General features: G+C 49.9%; 1 protein-coding gene across 2 annotated transcripts in view; it reads right to left on the bottom strand.

Annotated features, from left to right (window-relative positions):
- Positions 1-18,938, bottom strand: part of LOC116857337 (multidrug and toxin extrusion protein 1-like) — a 50,026-nt gene that overhangs the window by 12,990 nt on the left and 18,098 nt on the right. The window contains exons 2-13 of one of the 2 annotated variants that reach the window (XM_032841321.1): positions 15,699-15,800; positions 14,962-15,030; positions 13,927-14,075; positions 13,039-13,081; positions 11,471-11,515; positions 8,409-8,506; positions 7,987-8,084; positions 7,765-7,878; positions 7,613-7,680; positions 3,720-3,828; positions 3,521-3,596; positions 1-70 (exon numbers count right to left, since the gene is read on the bottom strand). In XM_032841321.1, the coding sequence (XP_032697212.1) occupies positions 1-70; positions 3,521-3,596; positions 3,720-3,828; positions 7,613-7,680; positions 7,765-7,878; positions 7,987-8,084; positions 8,409-8,506; positions 11,471-11,515; positions 13,039-13,081; positions 13,927-14,075; positions 14,962-15,030; positions 15,699-15,785 (1,026 nt within the window). In that variant the 5' untranslated portion in view covers positions 15,786-15,800. Of the gene's footprint in view, positions 71-3,520; positions 3,597-3,719; positions 3,829-7,612; positions 7,681-7,764; positions 7,879-7,986; positions 8,085-8,408; positions 8,507-11,470; positions 11,516-13,038; positions 13,082-13,926; positions 14,076-14,961; positions 15,031-15,698; positions 15,801-18,938 lie in introns of those variants that run through there. The other variant, XM_032841322.1, reaches the window with a different exon arrangement.

The following is an 18,938-nucleotide window of genomic DNA, read 5'->3' on the forward strand; positions in this document are numbered from 1 at the left end:
AGCCAGAGCTTCAAACAGATGGGAAACAGCAGAGATCGGAATCACCTTAGCCACTAGAGCAATGATTTCTCTGTTAGGAAAAGAAAGCACGTGGTGATCGGAGGAGACAGACACGTGAGAAAAACCAGACTACGTGATTCAGGTGAGGGCACTTGGCTTCCGCATACAACTGGACGGGCTTGTGCATTCCAGCCAACACCCAATTTGGGGACAATCCTTCTGTTTCTTGGCCCACAGCGGAAACCAACCCAAGTCAACGCATTGCATGACTTGTAGAAGAAATATCTAGTCCAGTCAGCCAAGGCAGACAGTTCAATGATTTGGTACTATACTGCCCCCACAAAAAAATAAAATTTGGTTTATAGTGCCATCCTTCTTTTAACATGATTCCATGTGTATCTCTCCATGTGTCTGGAGAAACCACCATGGAGTGGTTAAGGTTCTCCGTGTGGAACCAAGGTAGGCAAATTATAAAGGCTATGGGTACAGTTTATGGAATTATCCACGGTTCCTAGAAATCGTCCCTAACCTCTACAGCTGAAGACTTTGATTTTAATGCCTACAATTAAGGAGAAACTAGAAAATGTTGCCTCTGACCCAGGGAGGCAAAAAAAAAATCTGTAATACTTTCAAGTGATTAACAAATAAGCCTAGAACGTTGTCTAGCAATAAATATTTGTTGAATGAATTAAACAAACAAGAAATCCAGCACAGACCATGACAATCGCTCCCCTCCCCCTCCAAAAAAAGGACAGAAACACAGTTCTTTTCTTCAAATTGAGTTTTATTTTCTGAATATGCAACAGTTAAGAGGAATCAAACAATTTGAAAAGGATATCGAGAAAAATCTTACTTCCACTCTGTTCCCTCCCCACCCATTACCACCACCTCCCCCAAGATGAGGCAACAGTCCTTGGTACTGTCCTTGTTTGTCCTTGTCCAGATACAAATGCACACTCTTATCTTCCCCTTCTAGCCTCCATCATTTCATGTTCTAGCATTCTCTACACGGTGTTCCCCAACTTGATTTGTCTACCTGATAGATTATATTCAATTCCATAGTCTACCAAATGTATTATCTTTTATGTGCTGCTGAATGTGGTCCACAATATATTCTTCTGGATTATAAGACAGAAGTTAGTAAGAGAGATTTGTCTGCAACTTTCTTTTTCTCTTGTACAAACTGTCGGATTTTGGTACCGATGTTCTACTTTTGCTTAGTCCTAAACAGAATGTGGAAATTTTCCTTTTTCTGGTCTCTGCAACAGTACAACAGCACTGGAATTACATTTTAAAGGTTCTATAAAATTCTCCTTTGGAACATGCAGGGATTAGTGCTTTTTTGAGATTTTTCAAATAAACTTTTCTTATTTCTTCTAAGGAAATAGGTCCAGTTAGCCCTTCTATGTTTTCCAAGGTATGTTTTGGTAACTTATTTTCCTAGAACGTTATTTATTCCTTCCAGATTTTTTTTTAATTTACTTGCAAAAGTCATGCAAACTAGTCTCTCATGGTTTAAAAAAATTATAGTTCTTTTAATAATTTCCTCCTTTCTTATTTTGCATCGAGCTCTTTCCCTGTTTCCTCTTTGATTAGGTTAAATGTCCATGTTGTTGTTAAAAATCTATGTCGCCAATGTGGCCAGTTCCCGCTGATCCCCACAAGCTCGTAAGTAATTTGATTTTCTGAGTTTTCTCTGTCTCATATCATCAAGGCTATGGTTTGTGGGCCTTTTTGTTTTCCATGCTTTTGCCTGCCCTGCACGGCTTCCAGAAGTGGACAGACTCAGGATCCAAGATATGCCCTGTGTCTACTGAAACCATCAGCACATACACATCTGAGAATGTTAATTCTGATTCCCTTTTAAGAACACAAGAATGATTTCCGGTTGCCTTTCCATTCACTCTCAAGGGAGGGACACTTAAACACTGTATTTCCCCACAGCGAAATGGCTGAGGCTGAAAGAGGACAACCCAAGACCAGAAGGCAAAAGACAGGAGCGCCTGGATGACTCAGTCAATTAAGAGTCCGATTCTTGGTTTCGGCTCTGGTCATGATCTCAGAGTCATGAGGTCGAGCCCCATGTTGGGACTCCGTGCTGAGAGTGGAGTCTTTTTGAGAGTCTCACTCCCTCACCCTCTGCCCCTCCCGCTCGTTCTCTCTCTCTCTCAAATAAATAAATAAATCTTAAAATTAAAAAAAAAAAAAAAGTCAACAGACAAATACCCAAAGAATGAACTGGGAACAGCAGACCTGTCCACCAGCTGCTTTTTAAATCCATGAAGGAAAAGTCAATTTTTCATCTTATAATTGCTGATGAAAGAATCCCAAATCAGGGGCTCCTGGGGGGCTCAGTCAGTTAAACGTCTGCCTTTGGCTCAGGTCATGAACCCAGGGTCCTGGGATTGAGCCCCGCATCGGGCTCCCTGCTCAGCTGGGAGCCTGTTTCTCCCTTACCCTCCACCCGCCACCGCCCACGCCCCCTGCACTCATGATCTCTCTCATTCTCTCTCTCAAATATATAAATAAAATGTTAAAAAAAAATAATCCTAAATCAGAGTTAACCTTCACATATATCCATGTAGTCAAAACACACCACAACCAACCCAACAGAACCCAAGAACCACAGAGCCAATCCATTTCTTACAAGAATTCTCAGTGATCAGTCTGATAATGTGACTTTTTTTGAGACGATTCATTAGGGGGATTTTAACTTCAATTTGAACTGACGAGTATATGACCCAACTCGTCCAGACCAGGCACTTGGGCAGATTCTGAGACACCAAAATGATGCATGTCCCTGGGAACAGAATATTTAACTGGAAATGTTATCGATGGGACCCAAAAGGGGTTTCCTTCTTTAAAACACATGCATATTCTGGGGCGCCTGAATGGCTCAGTCTGTTAAGCATCTGCCTTCACCTCAGGTCATAATCTCAGTTCCTGAGATCGAGCCCCACATCAGGCTCCCTGCTCAGCGACGAGTCTGATTCTCCCTCTCCCTGTGTGATCTCTCTCTCTCTCAAATAAATAAATAAAATCTTTTAAATACACACATATCGGGGTGCCTGGGTGGCTCAGTGGGTTAAGCCTCTGTCTTCAACCCAGGTCATGATCTCAGGGTCCTGGGATCGAGCCCCATGTCAGGCTCTCTGCTCAGCTGGGAGCCTGCTTCCCCCTCTCTCTGCCTGCCTCTCTGCCTACCTGTGATCTCTCTCTGTGTGTCAAATAAATAAGTAAAATCTTTAAAAACAAATAAATAAAATAAAATAAAATAAAATACATGCATATCCCAAACACCAGCAGCATCTATCAGCAGATTCTGGATGATAAATTAGCTCCCAGAGCGGACCTGTTCTTCCCAGGTAACGGCAGCGCGTTTCTCATCTTCTGAATGGCTCAGGGACGCTCTGGGAGGCAGCTCTCCCAGGAGGGCATCTACCCAACCGTTTTTTGTTTTTTTTTTTTTAACCATGTTTTTACCGCAGATTTCACATTTCAAGACAATCTCTGCACTCACCGTTCGGTAGTGAAAATATACCCCACGAGATCCTTACAGCTTAACATCAGGACACAGAAGGTTACAGCAAAGAGTCCTGGAGGTAAAAATGGCAGAGAGACATCGCAGTGAGAGGGGAAGGCTGTTGGGAACCGGGCAGCTGGGCTTCCCGTGCAAAGACCCGTGCTCGGTTGAGTCGCTGACGAGAGACTCTAAGCACCTGTGACCAGCAGGGCGACAGCTGACGACTTCTTGGCCTGCTGGATGTTTCCCGCGCCCAGCGCGTTCCCCACCCGGACGCTGGCAGCCACACTGAAGCCTGAAGGTATCTGAAATACAAAAAGAAACATACAGTAATGACAAGGAAAGAGCGAGCAGGTAGCAGAGAGGCAGCCCTGCCTCCGGAGTCCATTCTGAGCCCAACTGTGAACCTTCTCCAGGACAGAGGCGTCACTTACAGGGCTTATAAAATATGCAATGGAGGCTTACGTTCCTCCTTCCTCGTGTGGGAGGGGGGACCGCCAGGAGCCCAAGCTAAGTCTGAGAGACCAACATGGACCAAGTTTAGAAGACAGGGGCAACTGGTGGCTCAGTGGGCTAAGCGTCTGCCTTCCGCTCAGGTCGTGATCCTGGAGTCCTGGGATCGAGTCTGGCATGGGGCTCCCTGCTCAGCAGGGAGTCTGCTCCTACCCCTGCTGGTGCTCGATCTCTCTCACTCTCTCTAATAAATAAATAAAATCTTAAAAAAGAAAAAAAAAGTTTAGAAAACAGAATCCTAAACAGGTGCCCTTCCGCATTCCCCCAAATCTTGGGTAAAAAGGAACTTAAGAAAACAGGAAGATGCATACCAAGCTGAGAGCAGGCTACCCTTGTGTGTTGGGGGGGGGTTGGGTTGGGGAAGGACGGGATTAAGAGTGTATTAAAGCAGACCCAGGAAGGCCAGGATGCCACAGTGGTTAGGAATAGCTATTTCTTTTTTTTTTTTTTTAAGATTGTATTTATTTTTTTGACAGGCAGAGATCACAAGTAGGCAGAGAGAGGGGGAAGCAGGGATGCTGAGCAGAGAGACCAACGCGGGGCTCGATCCCAGCATCCTGAGATCATGACCCGAGCCGAAGGCAGAGGCTTTAACCCACTGAGCCACCAAGGCGCCCCAAGGAATGGGTATTTCTGAAGCCATGCTGCCTGGGTTCAAGTCCTGATGCAGCCATTTATCTGTTGGGCGACCCCGAGCGAGTTACTCACCCTCTCTTGCCCTCAGTTGTTTGCTGTGAATGGGATCCTCTAACAGAGCCTAGCTTGTAGGGTTACTGTGGGGATTAGAGGAGTCCATATATGCTAGCTGCTTAGGACAAGGCCTCACGTGTAGTAGCTCTTCAATAAAAATTAGTCATTACTAGTACCTACAAATTTACCCCTGGAGAAAGCAGGATTAGGTTAAAAAAAAAAAAAGTCATCAGCCATTGGAACATGAATTTTGCCTCCTGCGCAGGCTGACCGGGGGGCAGGATGACAGAAATCTCAGAGTGAGGAACACAGAAGACCTGCGAGACTGAGTACCCGCCGGAAACTCACTAGCGGACACACAGCTCTCCCACTGATCATGTATTAACTACCAAGGGAAAGAGCAGACACCACCTTAACCACGATATGAGTTAGTATCACCCATCGTGGAACAAATCCAGGTCACTGGACAGAACATGCAAGAAGCAGACATCGACACTTCTGTTGTATTCCTGCCAAAAATGCAGACTCGGAAACCATTCACAAGGAAGTGTCAGCTCGACTCATTGAGGGTCTCATTTATACAAGTCTGTATAAGGTGCCTCTGTTCTTCAAAAGGTCAAGGTCGAGAAAGATGAAGGCTGAGGATCTGCTCTAGATTAAAGAAGATTAAGGAAGCCTAACACTTTAGGGGCACCTGGGGGGGCTCAGTCAGTTGAGCTCTGACTCTTGATTTTGGGTGAGATCACGGTCTCAGGGTCGTCATCTTGGGTCATGGGATAGAGCGTTGGGCTCTACGCTCAGGGAGAAGTCTGCAACGTTCTCTCCCTCTGTATCTACCTCCCCACTTTCGCTTGTCTTTGCACCCACATCTGCACACTCTCAAATAAATCTTTTTTTTTTTTTTTTTTTAAGAGGGAGCAACTGGGTGGCTCAGTGGGTTAAGCATCGGCCTTCAGCTCAGGTCATGATCCCAGGAAGCTGGGATAGAGTCCCACATCAGGCTCACTGCTCAGCAGGGAGTCTGCTGCTCCCTCTCTCCCTCTCCTCCCCGATCATGCACTCTTTCTCAAGTTAATTAATTTTTTTAGAAAAGCATAATAACACTTTAGTTCCAAAAGAAAAGTAGTTTTAGAGGACATTATCAGAACAATGGGTGGTATTTGAATACAGGATGCGGAGGTGATGGGTAGATACATAGATTGATTGATAAAGTGAGGAAACGGGCCAAAATGTAAACAGCTGGGGAACAGGAGTAAAGGATACAAACTCTTGTTTTGATTAGAGAAATACAAGTGTAAATTCTTATAAGCCTTGGAAAGCATATGGCAATATATGCGAAAGACATAAAACTGTAATTAAGTTTCACTTTTAGGAATTTAAGGAAGGATGTAAAGATACTTTGTCCTAAAGCACAGAGTATTTAATTTCGCAGTAAGAGATGGGTTTAAAAATTATACACATAAGGAGACACTGGTACACATTTTGATTTGGATATACGTACGGAACTTACTAAAATTTAAAAAACATATATATAAAATATCAAGAGTTGAAGTGATGAATACAGGTTTAGAAATTCCGCCAAACATGGAATAAAAGCAAAAACAAAAATCAGAGTTCCTTGGGAGATTGATTCTTAAAAAAAAAAAAAAAATGTGAGATACGGGGACATCTGGGTGGCACAGTCAGTTAGGCATCCTACTCTTGGTTTTGGCTCAGGTCTGATCCCAAGGTCGTGAGATCAAGCCCCGAGTCCTGCTCCGTGCTCAGCGCGGAGTCTGCTTAAGAGTGTCTCTTCCTCTCCCTTTGCCCCTCCCCCTCAAGTGCATGCTCTCTCTCTCTCTCAAACAGATCCATCTTTAAAAAAAATAGTAAATACGTGTTTTACATAATTCTTAAACATAACCAGACCCAAGGTGGGGCGGGGGGTGGGAGTGCTAAGCATTAGTGTGCCGTTTCCAGTCCCTTCCACGTTACAATTCTCCCTAAGGGCACTGGGCTAGAGACAAAAGCCCTTCAGAATTTCCAGTTGCTGTTTTCAATCTTAAAACAAAATCTTTTTAAAACAAAGTCAAAGAAAAGCCTCTAATAACTGGGATTCGTCTCTAGCACATGAAGATGTTTCCTTTCCAAGGCTGAGTAATAGTCCATTGTACGGACCGACCACAGTGTGCTTCTCTGTCCATCTCTTGATGGACACTTGGGTTGGTGCCACCTTTTGGCTATTGTGAACAATGCTGGAGACCCTGCTTTCATGTCTTTAGGGTCTAACCCATGAGGGGTCTGAAGCCTCAGACCCAGGCAGCAGGGGAGTTCAGGGACCCACAGGAGCTAGGCTCTTCTTGCCACACACCTAGCACCATTGTCCTTCAGACCCCCACGTGTACCCCACCCTGGGCATTTGAATAGTGACAACTGGAAAACATTCATCATGTTTGGCAAGTGTGGCAATCAAGGACGTGCCTGACCAACCCTGAGCACCTCATTCTTCCCAACTTTCCAGAGCTCCCAGGGAAGACCCCATCGTTCCAAATGGACCCTCCCAGGCTCTGGGATGTAATTTTACTTTCCTGAATCAGTCTATAAATTACTGTGGGGCACCTGGGTGGCTCAGTCGTTATGCGTCTGCCTTTGGCTCAGGTCACGATCCTGGGGTCTTGGGATCAAGCCCTGCATCAGGCTCCCTGGTCGGCAAGAAGCCTGCTTCTCCCTCTCCCATTCCCCCTGTTCGTGTTCCCTCTCTCACTAGGTCTTTCTCTGTCAAATGAATGAATAAGTAAATAAATAAATAAAAATTACTCATGGGAGGAATGCCTATGCTTGTTCTTCAGACTCTTTGTTCAAGGGAAACATCTAGCACCTCCCCACAACTGGCTCCCAGACACTCACCATGTACAAAATGACGGTCAGTTCGTACAGGACAGACTGGGCTCCCAGCTCCACCATGCCGAGGATACCTGGCGGAGAGAGGCAGCTGACACCACACTTCCGGACAGGGCCCCGCGTTTACGCCGGCCATCACCACCTGCCCCCACACTGACCGCTCAGTAAGCTCCCGATCTCATAGGCCCACCACTCCATGCACAGCATGAGCATCCCGGGGATGGCCAGGCTGAAAAAGGAGGCCCAGTCCTCCAGACACTCACGGGACCACCCTGTAACAGTGGGGACACAGACCTATTAATGACATACAAGTGGCTGGGCCAGACCTCAACCCAAGACAAAACCCCTGACCAACTTGTAACGCAAACGGCGGTCTTTACCTCCCCAGGTAGCTTGATGCAGGTTCCTCCCAAGGATGTAGAAGAAAAGGAGGAGTGCCAGGGTGAACTGGGAAATGGTATTTGCCAGTGCCGATCCCCTGGAAAGAACAGTCCCAGTGAGGGGAGGTGCCCATCCTCCATGCTGCTGGGACCCCTATGTAAGCCCTGAACACGTCTTTTTTCTGGGGCAGCCTCACTGTCCATCCCGGAGAATGTATTCCAGAGTGGCCCAGGGAGGGGACCACACACAGACACGTTGACCAGGTCTAGGTTTCCACCCCTCCCACCATCCTACCCTGGAAAAGCCACACGGTCATTCCTTCCCCGTCCCAAGGTCATTCCTTCTCCCAGTCCCCAGGTCACTCCTTCCCCCCATCCCAAGGTCATTCCTTCCCCTGGTCCCAAGAATCAGTAGCACTCACATCACCCCAAAATGCAGCTGATAAAGAAAAAGATAGTTGAGGAGGGCATTGACAAGGTTGGCTGCTACTCCGGTTAGGACCTGGGGTAGTACGATTCCCTGAAAGAGAGACCACACCCCACGCTGGAGACCAAGGAGCGGGACTGCCACTTTGTCCCCAAACACACAGGCATGGAGGGCTGCCACAGGCATGCCCCAAGGACCTAACTGGATGCCCTTCCTCGCTGCTCCTACCTGCCTGCCTCCCATACCCTTCTTCCAGGGCCGGGAAGCACGGAGCTCTGGCCACCGGCAGGCAGGCAGGTGAAAACGAGGCTGGGAGACAAATCAGTTGGCCTTCCAGAGCGCAAGGACTGACAGGGACGGAGTATAAACAAGTGACGTTCAGCACTGGATGGTGCGTGACAGCTCAGCGCTTTTTTGACCAAATGAAGTTCGATGATGTAAGAAAACCTAGGACGCCCTCACAAACCCAGAACGTGGGAAGCACTCCATCACACCTGCTCTGCCTGCAAGTACAGGGCAGAAAATTCCAGGCTGTCTGGCATCTCAATCGAAGACTTCCAGCGGAAGGGGAAAACGACATACACAGGCTGGGGACGTACAAACCCGGCCGCCGAGCATCGAGACAGAGCTGCAGACACCAGGAAGCCAGCGGTGACCGTGACAGGAGGTGCTGTTTCTCCGGCTGCAAACAGGTCACCCCGGCCCCTTCTCTGAATGCTTTTTCTCTCTCTGAGAAACCTGGCTCTCTAAAAATCCCAGAGCACAGGACATTTGGCTGTTTGAAGTCAACTCAGTAGACCTCAAAGATCCCTCAGCTGCCTGGGGGACTGAAGTCACTCTCACACACACAAAGAGCAGTCTTGATTTCCATCTCAGTGGGGGCAGGCTTCTCATGGGTTTCTGGACACGGCCATCTGCAGCTGAGCTCCCCAAGGAAGAGAGGACTTAGTTAGGTCCACTTGGCAGGGCAGACCCTTTCCTGCTTTGATCGAAGCCCACCAAAACATTACCTCCCTTGGACTGCTCCTAAACTCCGCTCTACAGAATCACAGCTCTCTTCCTCCTTTGTTGAGTGAGAACCACCCTCCTCTGACCTCCGCTACGGCTGCCACAACTCTGTCCTGCTGCGTGTTTGTCTCTAGTGGTCTCAGTAGTCCCGGGCTCAGGGACCAAGGCAAGGATCATGGCCAACCACTACTATGGGTCACCAACTTATCAGGTGACCTGCTTAGTTTTTAGCAAAGTAGGCAGGTGACCACACCTACCTTTCAGGTAGAAAGTAAAGGAAGTAGCATGGGATGGGGTTGGCCCAGGGAAGGAGTGGCAGCAGGGAGGCTTGGTAAGAGGCTCCTGCAGTTATCACAGAAGGAAGGAGGAGGAGAAGAGAGGAACTGAAGTGGGGGGCGGGGGGTAAGGAGGGGAGAGGCAGGACCTACAGGACCATCCCTGATGAGCTGTGGGAGTGAAGGAAAGGATGGAGTGCCACGTGAGGCCAGGTTACCCGAAGAAAAGATGTTGGAGGCCACTAACTAGGAGAGAAGGCAGGGAAGCGGAGAGGCAGGCCTGGGGGATGAGAAGGTCAAGGGCGCTATGTGCACAGGCCTCCCATGGGCAGCGGGCAAGACTGGTGGCTCGAGCTGGAAATGCGGGAGCCATGGACACACAGATGGAAACCGAAAACATCCAAGAGACAGCTTCCCGCAGAAGGTCAGCGGAAGCTGGCGGGGTCGCCTTCTCTAACCCTCCCCGCTGAAAGTCTAAGCAGCCCCCTGGTTTCATCTAGGGCTCTTCCCAGCCTCCCCAACAGTGTTAACATTGTCCCCAGCCCAGCTGCTTTGCCCCAGGATGGAAGCTGGGTTACACCCAACTCTTGGCTCTCCTGCCGGTCCCTTTAGCTGAGGGTCATTTCATTCTATAGGAAATACCCCAACATAGGACTTCTGTTGGTTCCACAGGACATGCCTTCTTGTCAGAGCCCCACGCGCTGAGCCCAGGCCAACCCACCTCCCTGGCTCTGTCCTCCACTGTGTCCCTCTACCGTGGTCGTGGCCTTGGCACTCCCACCCCTCGGTGACTCAGATGCCTTGGGAGTCCCGCGTGTTCTCCAAAGCCCAGTAAATGCCTGCTGGCCCTTCTTGGCTCCGGGCTCCTCCTTCTAGGTCTTTCCCTGTCCCTCCGAGGATCAGAGAGAGGGGTCGTCACTCCCAGTCTGCTCACTGGACCGAGCTGGAGCCTGCGGTCAGAAGCCCCCGCGTTTGCTGGGAGACCATCGGACACAAAGGAGGTCCTGAGCAGGCCAAGGCCTTTACGTGGGTTCGGGCAAGGTTACAGGCTGACACCAGACATGGAGTCTTCTACCTCTTTACAGACGCTAATGAAGATTTGAAATGTTTCCTTCACAGGGTGAGATCTTACGTTTAAGAACACTAAACAGTTGGAAAACCACCTCCCTTCTCTCTTCCCTGCCTTGGCCCCTCCATGCATCCTGGAGAGCCTGCTTCCATGGCCATGACCCACTGTCAGGTACCCTCGTTTACCTGGATCCATTTGGAATCAAGTCCTTGGTCCCTCATACCCAGGCATCGCAAATCCATGCCTCCCGTCCCGGGTCTTTGGCTGTTGCTGCTAGTCACATGTGGAGGTCTGACCAACGTGAGGTATAATTACAACATGGGCCTTCATGCCCCACCGAGGAGCGTAGGGCCCTTTGGACAGATCGGAGCAGAGACATTGGCACCCTGGAGCACGAAAGGCGCCCTCTGCAGGCCGCACAGCCACACACCCTCACTTCTAGGGAGCCAAAGACGGCTCCAGCGCTAACCCTATCCTGCCAATGGCAATATTTCCAAGGGGGAATCGGATAAGATTTTTTCCAGAGCCAACAATAACGTATACTTTCCTTGATTTCACCTCATAAACCTCTCCACACCAAAGTCCTGCGCCTTCAACACAGGGAAACAGACTTCGATGGTTCCTGAGTATTTTAGGGCAACCCCTCCCCAACTGCATGAACTCCCATGAGCTCCCCCGCCAGAGAGAGAAGAGAGTCTGTATTACCTGGTTGAGTAAATATTTCACTTGTAACATATAAAGAAAGGTTGCCTGCGAGAGAACAAGAGATGAAGATTAACATTTTGGCCTTGCCACGCAGGCGTGAGCTGGGAGCCACGGCTTGGCTGCCCCCGGCTCCCACATGGAGCCAGGGAGACACACCGTGACAGAAGGGGATGGGGGCGGCAGCCAGGGTGTCTGGGCCCAGGGTGTTCCAAACATCTCTCATGGATGGACACAATCCAAGAGACCCTAGGGTCTGGGAGACTGGTTCCCTTGAGTGCATGGCACTTCTTCTGGGGGTGGTAGGCTGTCAAGGAGACCCCTGGGCAAACTCTAGGGGAGGTACCCCTCTCATGTAGATGAGACAACAGACCTATTTGGGGAACAGTTAAAGAATATTAAGCATTAAAGATTTCAGGATAAATTCAAGACCACAGGGGCGCCTGGGTGGCTCAGTGGGTTAAGCCTCTGCCTTCGGCTCAGGTCATGATCCCAGGGTCCTGGGATTGAGTCCCATATCAGGCTCCCTGCTCAGTGGGAAGCCTGCTTCTCCCTCTGCTTCTGCCTCACCCCTTCCCTCTATTTCTCTGTTTTTCATGAGTAAACAGAAAATCTTTAAAAAGTGAAAAATAAGAAGTAAAATAAATAAATATGTAAGTTAAAATGAGGCCATTAGGTGGGCCCCAGGGCTGCCCCTGCTCAGGGGAACACCTATGAGAAGAGGCAGCAAGGAGGAGGCCGTCTGCAAGCCACGGAGGGAGGCCTCCGAGAACACCAACCCGGCCACACCTTGACTTTGGACTTGCCCACTTCCACCAGTGTGAGAAAAATCGATGTCTGTTGTTAGAGCCAGCCAGTCTAAGCTCTGTTTTATGACCACCCAGGCAAACCAAAGACAGCCTCACCACCCAGCTGAATAAAAGGAACTCTGACTGTCACAGACCACGCGTTATTGTGTCCAACAACATCGCACACTGAGGGGTCTGTGTGATCACGCACCGTGAGGGAAACAAACCTAGAAGTTCGGAGACAGGCCCGAGGGCTCCACACAGGGAAGAATTTACCACCACACCAAAAAAAAAAAAAAAAAAGGGTGCCTGGGTGGCTCAGTTGGTTGAGCAACTGCCTTTGGCTCAGGTCATGATCCCGGAATTCCAGGATGGAGTCCCGCCTCGGGCTCCCAGCTCCTTGGGGAGTCTGCTTCTCCTTCTGACCTTCTCCTCTCTCATGCTCTCTCTCACTCATTCTCCCTCAAATAAATAAATAAAATCTTAAAAAAAAAAAAAAAAAGTCTGAACTCCTTTCTGTGGATGATTCCGGAAGGTCCCTCCGGCTCTAAGAGTTCAGGACAGGGCCCCCTGGACTTGCTTTGACCCAGGTGTTTCTTGAAGGACAGACGTCCATGCCTTTCAGGGGCATAATTAAAGCCATGCTTCTTGAAGGAGCCAAAGTCATGTGTGCAAATCCCCTAGGACTGACCCAGACTGATCCAACACACTGAGCTCCCAGGTGTCCCAGCTGCCTTCTACCAGTGAACCTCAAGAAGGGGGCCTTGTAACCCTTAGACTTACAGGAAGAGCTGGAATGAAGGTCATGACGTAGTCCTGGGTAAGCCTATATGATGAAAAGAGAAAAAGGTGGCAGGGGTCTCCATTCCAAGGCCAGGGTAGGGAGGCTAAGCTAACTAACACCACCTCTCCCATTCTTGGCTCGTTCGGAATTAATGGGCTTATCGTGCTAGCGTGAATGTGGAAATGGACACATAGACCTTATCAACTTAGATCCCAGATGACCGCTCTTGGTTCTTCCAAATCTTTAAGCCTAGGAAAGGGTTTTTCAAACTCAGCACGATGGCCAGAGAATTCTCTACTGTGCTTTGAAAGAGGTTTTGTATTCTCTCTGGCTTCTCCCTATACCAGTTCTGACAACCAGAAGTACCTCCCAGCATTGCCAAATGTCCCCAGGTTCACAGCCACTGGTCGAGGACAAGAACTTATTTGAACTAAACCAGCAGACCTCAAACTTGGCAGATTAGAATCCTCTAGGGGAACTTTGAAAGATATTAATGCTCACACTGGCCCCCCAGGGGAATGCTAAGAAAGGGAGGGCGACCAGGTATGGGTGGGTTTTTCAAACACCCAGGTGACTTGCATTATCAGCCAAGGTCAAGAACCACAAACCGTGAACAAACGCCACAAACTACTACGTCAAGTGGAGAACGTTTGCAAGTCTTGTTTTGCTCCTGACTTTTTACCCTGAAGTCAACTCAAGTAAGGACCGGTGTAGACCTTGGGTGCCAGGTGTGGACAGCACCACAGCCTGGTGGAAGCCAGCTGGGGGGAATCCTTGGACCTCCCGCTCTCAGGGGTGGCCTTTGTAATTCCCAGAGGCTAAACTAGGACAGATCCATTTTTCTGCCCAGAGTGACCCAACCCCACCGTGGCGCGGGCCCACCTGACCTGGACACAGCCGGGTCCTGCCGGAAGAGCAGCAGGATTTGCTCGGTGTTGAGGAAGAGGGCCCAGCAGGGGAAGCAGCAGAGAAGAAGCACCAGGATCCCCCTTTGCAAGATGACCCCCACATGCTTCAGGTTCTGGCTCCCGTATGTCTAGGGGTGCAGTCAAAACAAACCCGTTAGCAGAGGAATGGTACCCCCCACACCCCTGGCCCCGCAAAGGCCTGCAATTGGGATCCATAAAGATGGTCCTAAGACTTTGCTGCACTCCTTAGGATTTCGTGGTTCTTAGACTTGGCTGCCCATTGGAATCACCTGGAGGGCCTTCTGAAAACCCCGATGCCACGGTCCCACCAAAGACAAGTCAGGATTTAACACCTGCAAGGTGGGGCCGCAGAGAGCAGTCATTCTTGAAAGCTCCCCATGAGATCCTAATGACCTATTGGTCAGCTGGAAACCTCTTAGTGATGCAGTATCCTGCTGCCTACCCCCCAAGCTCAGAGCAGAAACTCTGAGCTTCCATAGGCTTCCAAAAGCCAAACTGTGTAAGTCTCTCCCAGGGCCACGTTCAGTGATGTCTGTGTGGCAGCCTGAGATGGGCTCCAGAGAAAGTAGCTCCTTCTGCCACCGCAACGAGCAAACCATGCAGGTCAGGACATTTCCCTCCTCCCGCCCAAGACCTGGACATTCAACATTTACCAGCAGGCCACTGGTGGGAGACCCCCAGCCTGTTTTAACAAGCCCCCCACCACTCCCAGGTAGCTCAGGTGGGCACTCAAGTTTGAGAAGCACAGGACAGTGTCAAACTCAGGAATGTAGAAAGTACTGGGACTTGTACAAAGTATCCCCTTTGCAGTCAAAAGGATAAATACGGCTTCCCAAGCCCACAAGGCACCCGGCCACATTTCCAAGAAAGCAGGCAATGGAAAGCGGAATGGAGGGCTTGCTGTCCTGGAGTCCCTCCCTCTATGGACGAAACCCTCCCTTCCTGCCAGTAGGGCCCTCCCACTTGGAAGAGTCACCTGTGGTTTCCATTTACCTGGGACATGAGGGTGTCACAAGCAGAAGATAAGCCAAAGCCCACGGAGACACCAGCGACATTGATAACCTGGAAAGAAACGAAGACGGCCATGCAGAGTAAAAGGGAGGCAGGAAGGTGATTTCTCTGTCCGCCCAGATCAGAGGCTGCTGTGTACCTCCGGCAACCCTCCCAAGTCAGCTGACCCAGCCCTGTCCCTCCCCTGGAGCCCTTGCACAAACCCGCTGGGCCCACTAAAGGACGGGCACAAGTTTGGAGAGAGAAGAAAAAGTCTCAGCCAGAGGTCATTACCAAGCCCTTTCCTTCTGTAAGCCCTGGGCATTTTGATCCCCAATTTGGGGTTCCTCCCAATTTTAGGTTCGGACACCAGGATTTCACCTTCCAGTTCTGTATCATGGAGATGGAAGTGGGCACGGGAGCCAGAGCTCCACGGATTACAAATTCACTGATCTGGGAGAACGAACAACGGCCCTCCAGAGATGTCTGGTCTTAACCCCCGGATCCTGGGAAAATGTGAGATTACATGGCAAAGGAGAATTAGAGTTGCAAACAGAAAAAAGGGGACAGCCCAATCAACACCTTGCTTTTAGCCCAGCAAAGCCCATTTGAGACATCTGACCTCCAGGACCATAAGATAATGAACTGTGCTGGTTTAAGCCATTAAAGGATGGGAAGGAGCAAGAGGAAACCCATAAGGACAGCTTTCAGAAAGGCATGTTAGGAAGTCCTATACATACCGCGATCCCGAGGGTGACCGCGTCCAGCTCCAGCTTCCCCAGGTGGCCACAGAACACGGAGCTTATGAAACTGATCAGAAACACCATCAACTGTGCCAAGAACTTGCAAGAGACAGAAAAGGAGCCGCAGGTGAGTCCCAACCATCACAGCAGGAGAAGGGCATGACGTGCCGGCGGGAGCCCCCCCAAAATCAACTCTAGTCAGAAGTTAAGAAACAGGGGTGCCTGGGTGGTGCAGCTGGTTAAGCATCCGGTTCTTGGTTTCGGCTCAGGTTGTGATCTCAGGGTCCTGGGACCGAGCCCTGCATCAGGGGCTCTGCTCAGCGGGCAGCCTGCTTCCTCCTCTCTTCCTCTGCCTGCCTCTCTGCCTACTTGTAATCTCTGTCAAATAAATAAAATCTTAAAAAAAAAGAAAAGTAAAGGGGCGCCTGGGTGGCTCAGTGGGTTAAGCCTCTGCCTTCGGCTCAGGTCATGATCTCAGGGTCCTGGGATCAAGTCCCGCATTGGGCTCTCTGCTCAGCAGGGAGTTTGCTTCCTCCTCTCTCTCTGCCTGCCTATGATCTCTCTGTCAAATAAATAAAAAATTTAAAAAATTTAAAAAAAAAAAGTAAAGAAATTCTGCCATCATTGAGCCTCTGCCAACTTTCACAGGCAAATTTACAACTTCTGGTAGCTTTCTTGAAGGATATTAAAGAGTTTGTTTGCAATTGTGATCAGTATCACATCTTTGAGAACTTGCCCGTTTTCTGAGTTGATTTTTCACTTTGGATTCTCAGGCCGGAGATCACAGATCTATTTTCTCTGAAATTCTCAGAGGCTGCCTTCTGGGATAACCCCCTCATTATCTCAAATTCCCAAGGAGGCCTAGAGGGAATACAGCCTTCAAAAGTCAGCAAGAGGGGTGCCTGGGTGGCTCAGTGGGTTAATGGCTCTGCCTTCGGCTCTGGTCATGATCCCAGGGTCCTGGGATCGAACCCCGCATCGGGCTCTCTGCTCAGCAGGGAGCCTGCTTCTCCCCCTCTCTCTCTGCCTGCCTCTCTGACTACTTGTGATCTCTGTCAAATAAATAAATAAAACCTTTTAAAAAATGGGGTTCTTCAACCAGAAGATCAGCGGGTTCTGGAAATTGTGGGGTGAGAATCCCCCAGTCTGCCAAGCACCTTTAATTCCTGACTCCTTCAAGGGAAACAGACGTCTCTGCTCGCTAGCTGCGAGTCCCTGTTCTCAAATCCTGGTTTCAAGCTATTTGGGTGGGCTCTTGGCCATCGCACTGTGGTTCCCGCACAGGAGGGGCCCCTGGGGACATTGCTCAGCCCATCGATGCCCCGCCCTAGCTCAAGAGACATCCCAAACGTCTTTGGGGCTGTGGGATCTACCTTTCAACACCCCCACACCCACCGCATCCACACACCCAGTCAAGGACGAAACCCATCACGGGGCCCGCTGCCATGCCTGAGGAATTAGGCAATTCTGTTCCCCCCACGTGCCTCATGGATGGCTGTCTCAGCAACAGCCTGACTGGCAGGGTCTAGCTGTAGTCATATGCGCAAGCGAAATCATCAGACTGAGACCATGCCTCGGTTTCTTCCCGCCACTGACGCCCCGCTCGTGTTTTTACCCTGGCAGTATAAACAAAAGTCTTGCCACCTGCAGGCTTTGGAAGGGAGCTCCCCAGGGCCTGGAAGAAATGAAGCTCCACAGACACCTGAATGGTGAACAGGCAGGAGAAGGTGGGCTGTCCCTCTGTGCAAAATGTTCCAGGCAGAGGAAACAGAGCAGCAAGAAGGTGTGGGGTCTGAGGCAAGGCTGAGGGGAAGAACCAAACTCCTGATAGGAGCCAAACCCCACAGGACCTCACTAGACCAACAAAAGAGGGGTGACAAGCTCACACGCACATCCCCCCCAAAGAGGACTTTGGTGGTTGGCTCCACATGGAGCATTTAGGGTGCCTAGCTAAAAAGGGGAGAGGGCAGAGGGAGGCTGCCATGGTCCAGGCATGGAGCATGGATGGCGGAGGGGAGGTAAGGACCCCCAGGCCTCCCCCGCCCACCTTCCCCCACGCCCATCAGCCTTTGAAATGCCTCTCATTCTTGGAGACCTTTATTGCCTAAGCCTAGATCATCTTGTGCCTGTGGCAGGCAGCTTGCTTCTGCTGAGCCCTACATATGTCACCAAGGACTTTCCCCACTGCTTCTAGGATAAAAATCAAGCCATTAGCCTGCATGCCTTGTGTTTAGTCTGGCCCGTCCATCCAGCCGCCCCTCACCCTGCGGGGCCGGCTCTGGTCCTCCTGCCCTGCAGCCCTAGAAGGCTCTCCGGCTCCCTCTCAGGCAGTCCTTTCTGCACACGGGTGGAAACGAACTCTCTCAGTTTGGACCCAAGCTATTCCACTCTGTTTCCATCCTTGGCAATGCAGCGCACAGCCCATGCTCCTGGACAGAGTGCCATCCCTCTCTGGGATTATCTTCAGGACTCTGACCTGAGTCATATTACCTGAGTCGTGATAAAGGTAAAACACTTTAAAAAAAGGGGGGGGGGCGCCTGAGTGGCTCGGTGGGTTAAGCCTCTGCCTTCGGCTCAGGTCATGATCTCGGGGTCCTGGGATCGAGCCCCACATCGGGCTCTCTGCTCAGCAGGGAGCCTGCTTCCCCCTCTCTCTCTGCCTGCCTCTCTGCCTACTTGTGATCTCTTTCTGTCAAATAAATAAAATCTTAAAAAAAAAAAAAAATCCTAACGACCAGAAGGAAACATGACTGAAATGCCCAAGCCTAGGTACTACCAGCTACGTCTCTCTCACACAAATACGTTTTCTGCACGACAATTAGAACACGTAGCGACGTGTGTCCTGATATGCACCACTTTCCCTTGTGTTAGGAATATTCTCTCTACAGGCCTCACCGAAAGCGAGATGGGAGAGGGGTAAGGGAAGTCCGAACACCTAAGCCTGAAGCCTATCTCAGATCTCAAGGGCCCATGTTCACACGAGAGGCCTGGAAAGCAGATCGTGAATGGCAGAGACAAAATCAGAGAGAGGAAATTCAGACCAGGCATCCCACCTAACTGATGGTAGATCCTTGGAGAGCAGAGTATGGGACACGGAGCACAGGAGAAGGAGGCATCTATCTCCTCCCCCTCCAAGCCCCTCAGGAAATAGAATGCTCACAGCAGATGGAAACAGAGCTGTAGAAAGACCAAGAGGGGCTCCATATAGAATTCACAAGAAACTGACCAGGTGCCAGA

This window comes from Lontra canadensis, unplaced genomic scaffold (genome assembly GCF_010015895.1).
Source record: "Lontra canadensis isolate GAN:19392208 unplaced genomic scaffold, GSC_riverotter_1.0 scaffold122, whole genome shotgun sequence".
Lineage (NCBI taxonomy): Eukaryota > Metazoa > Chordata > Mammalia > Carnivora > Mustelidae > Lontra > Lontra canadensis.